A 4520-nucleotide genomic window follows, 5' to 3' on the forward strand; every position below is an offset into this window, starting at 1 on the left:
TGATCTTAAGGCATAAGCTATTATTGTTCTGTTCAGGAAATTTTCCCCTGTGCTCATGTGCTCAAGACACTTACCCAGTTTCTTTTCTATTAATTTCCGTGTATCTGGTTTTATGCATAGCTGATGGGATTGCAAGCTTGTAAAACCACTCTGGAAATCACTTTTGTATCCTTAAATGGTGAAATATAAAGCCCATATTCACAAAAAATAATAGAAGATTTTTCCTTCTGTAGTAAACAAAATAAGACGAGCGACTAGCTACTAAATACAATGAAAGATGAAAATACGTCTTATTCAGAAAGAAGCTAGCCATTTCTTTAGAAAAGTTTCCTTAGAAAGGCATACTTAATAAGTAACTTGATTTCAACCATTCTTAGGTCAGTATCTCTCAATACATCTATCTATTCACAGATTCTCTCAGTTGTTTTTCATAATATTTGATTAAAAAATGGAAGAAGTCTTTCATGAAGGGAGGAATGAGAAATCATTCCTAAGATCTAGAGGCATAGTTATGCTTCATCATGGCTATGCAGACGTTAACGTAATAGGAAGATATTTAAAACTTTATCTAAGGTAAATTAAAACAATTTTTAAATAAATTGTTTTATTTACTTTTCAACACTATATTTTCCTCCTTCTCCTACCATTACCCACTCATTCAAAAAGTAAAATGTTTGATCAAGCCTCGAGTTAAATTTGCAGACACGGGAGCTGTTGAGCTTTATAAATAAATGTAATTTATTTGAAAAGTGCTCTCAGATTCTCTCAGATAATAAATAGAACAGGAATTAAACAGTTTCAGGGCACATGAAATACTGAGAATGGTGATTATTCAGAGTAGTTTTAGATGAGTGAATCTTCATGAACCTACAGCCCGTATTCTCCCATGTGTTTATAAGCCAAGAACTGACTAGACTGTGTCTTCCTATTTGCATATTTCATTTTCAGTAACCACAAATATCTCACAGTTGTTTTAAAGCACAGTACTTATGAGAATAGCCGTAATTAGCTAGGGACCAAAATTCAAAGACAAAATGGATTTTCAAGTGCAGATTTTCAGCTTCTTGATAATCAGTGCCTCAGGTAACAGAGGGCAGGGAATTTGAGATCAGAGTCCAACCAAAATTATTTTCCCTGGGGAATTTGAGTCTAAAATACAGTTTTTTTTCTTTTTCTTTCAGCTAAATGTTGGGTGGTATAAAATTATTTTTGTATCTCTATTTCTACTAATCCCTCTCTCTCTATTTTGCTTTTTTTCTAGTCATAATGTCCAGAGGACAAATTGTTCTCACACAGTCACCAGCAATCATGTCTGCATCTTCAGGGGAGAAGGTCACCATAACCTGCAGTGCAAGCTCAAGTGTAAGTTACATGCACTGGTACCAGCAGAAGCCTGAATCCTCTCCCAAACTCTGGATTTATAGAACATCCAACTTGGCTTCTGGAGTCCCTGCTCGCTTCAGTGGCAGTGGGTCTGGGACCTCTTATTCTCTCACAATCAGCAGCATGGAGGCTGAAGATGCTGCCATTTATTACTGCCAGCAGTGGAGTAGTAACCCACCCACACAGTGATACAGACTAGANTCTCTCACAATCAGCAGCATGGAGGCTGAAGATGCTGCCATTTATTACTGCCAGCAGTGGAGTAGTAACCCACCCACACAGTGATACAGACTAGAACAAAAACCCTCTAAGTCCTTAGGGTCTAGCTACTTCCTCCTAGAAATAAACTGTGGCCAGTGGTTTGATTGCAGTAGTGCACAGAGGGTGTTCTGTTTTAGAATGTCATTTGCATATTTATATGAATGTCTCTATAATATTCCACTGTACTTCAGTGCTGTTCTCAAATAATCTACATTTCCAGTATTTATTTATTCTCAATTTTTGTTCTGTTTGTCGAAGACAAGTGTGGCAGACTATTTTACTGATTGTCCCCATGAACCTTTACATGTATTTTCTGCTACTTTCACTGATTTTAGAATCTTCTTAGTTTGTGGTTTTTCTTCAGGATATTCATTTGCTCACAACACACTGCTTTTGTTATCCTACAAAAAGTAGTATCCATCCTAATATATTTTCTGGTTTTTATTAGTACAGCTTCTTTTCCACTAAATTGTTCTCTTAATATATGCTTAAAATATTTTTCTCTCCAAATTAAAAAAGAAGAACTACTGACAGGCATGTATATTTTCTTTCTATTCTCATTACAAGTAATTGGAACACCCCACTAATAAATCAACCTGGAAGGCAACAGAGAACTAATAAATGAACATTAATTCTTCTTATAGCTATCATCTGTCTGTCTGTCTGTCTGTCTGTCCGTCTGCCTGTCTCTCTGTCTGTCTGTGAATCCATTTGTGTGTGTTACCTTACTATGAATAATTAAAATCATAAAGACATTCTAATGTTATAAATAGAGAAAGACAAATTATTTAAAATATTTGTGATGTCAATTTTAAATTTAAATTACAGTTTAATTAAATTTAATTTACACTTAATAATAACAGGAATAATTATGTAATAGTTTATTTTCAATTTTCCAATGCAATGTTTTGGTATGAAATTCATCAAACATAGTTACCAGCCTCTCTGTCTCCATCTATAGAAGAAAGCGTCACACTATCAAAGGAAGTCAAGATATTAATGTGTATTTAGCACATTATTTATATATTTTGTCAAGAAACCTTTTTCAGAATCAGTTGTTTGAATTTTAGTCCTAGCAAAGAAAAAACTGCATAAAGAGGATCATGGGCTTATGAGCAGTCCTGACTCCACAGACAAATACTGCTTCAAGCAAAATCTATACACATCTAAACCAAAAAGGAAACACTTTTACATTTATGCGTTGCCAAACACTACATGAAATTCAGTGCTTGGCACTTTTTTTCTGGTTATTTCTATGCGTACTGTGGTTGTATGAATAAGAATGGACATCATAGTTTCATATATTTAAATATGTTTCAAATATTTCTTAGTAAGACACCCTATTTGATAGGATTTAGAGGTATGGCCTTTCTGGAAAGTGTGTCAGTGCATTAGACTCTAAGTTTTAAAAGCATAATCCAGACTCAGTATTTCTATTTTCTGGTCACTTGCTGATCCAGATTCCACACTCTCATCTCTCATGTCTGTCTTTGTGCAGCCATGCTCCACAATATGAAGATAATGAAATAAACACTAAGCAGGTCCCAAATAAAGGCTTTCTTTGGGAGAGTTTTTTGGTTATGGTATCTCTGCACAACAATATAATACAACCAGAAAATCCAGTGATCTAGAAAGGTCACTAGAAAAATTTTGAATTGTGAGACATCAGTGAATCAGCAAGTCAGTTCTCCATTTCCTCACTTGCTCTCATGTCTTCTAGAAGAATATTTGTCAGGATCTTTTTTCCTTTCTATGATGTTCTATGGACATGCTTAATGATCAACCCTCCCATGAGATATAAAATCAGAAAAGGAGGGTTCATTGTTCATTGAAAGGTGTAGGAAGACATGGACAGGGAAACAGACTAGAAAAGCACCCACAGAGATATTGTATACCCCTAAGTCCATCAACATCCCACCTTCAACTTGTAGGGAAATGTGGGGAAAATGGTTCAGAGAGCCTACATTATCAGTTTCAGGCAAGACTTGACATCTTGGGAAGCACATAATCAACCGACCTTTGCATAAGAATCTCTATGCATCATGAACAAGCCTTTGGATATTAAGAGTTTAGATTCTAAGGTTAACAATTTGCACAATTTCTTCCAATTAAAATTATATGTCATTAGAACGATTAAAAACTACTGTTAGATCAATAAAACCAATTAGTGAGGGCTAATAAATATCCACCTTTATTTCATGAAGTAAAGTAATGTCATATCTAAACTATGCAGCTAAAGATGAGGATATTCTAATTTTCCCATTTTGATGGAAACTTACTAACTATTTTTTGATTGTTGTCTATTGTCTTCATGAAGTAGAATCACAAGGAATTCCTAAGATACCCTAAGGCACTAATCAGAAGATGTATCATGATATGAGATACTTTTTTTTTTTTATGTTTAGTTGGTTTGGTTGGTTTGATTTTGGTTTTGGCTTTTGATTTTAAGGAGAGAAGTTTTAAGGAATGCTCAATTACCCTGGAATATCTGATTATTTTCATAAGCAGTAACTCTCACTCACTCCTACAAACCCATGACAAAAAATCACAGGTGTTTCTAAGAGTTTTCACTCTCATGTGGAGGATGAAGTCTATGTTACACATACAAGAAGCTTCCCTAGCCCTTAGTCTCACATAGCTGGTGTCTCTAAGAGTTTTATTTATCTGATCATTTCTTCTACCATAGATTTGCCAAATGAGAGTTTCATTTTCTTTTTCAAGAAGACAGTTTATCAATTATATTTATAATATATGCAAACATTTATTGACACATATATAGTGGCCCGTGTCCAATGAATCCTAGTTATTTAATTTCATTCATGTTATTTGGCATATGAGATTTGTCAAATAGTAGTTCTGGATTTTGATATGTAGAG

General features: G+C 34.5%; 1 gene segment (V, D, J or C); it reads left to right on the forward strand.

Moving 5' to 3' along the window:
* The first annotated feature begins 998 nt into the window (after nucleotides 1–998).
* On the forward strand, nucleotides 999–1572 carry LOC110288334. The segment is given in 2 exon segments: nucleotides 999–1083; nucleotides 1262–1572. Coding segments are annotated over 2 exon segments (360 nt in total).
* The last annotated feature ends 2948 nt before the right edge of the window (nucleotides 1573–4520 follow it).

Source organism: Mus caroli, unplaced genomic scaffold, assembly GCF_900094665.2.
Source record: "Mus caroli unplaced genomic scaffold, CAROLI_EIJ_v1.1 scaffold_13773_1, whole genome shotgun sequence".
Taxonomy (NCBI): domain Eukaryota; kingdom Metazoa; phylum Chordata; class Mammalia; order Rodentia; family Muridae; genus Mus; species Mus caroli.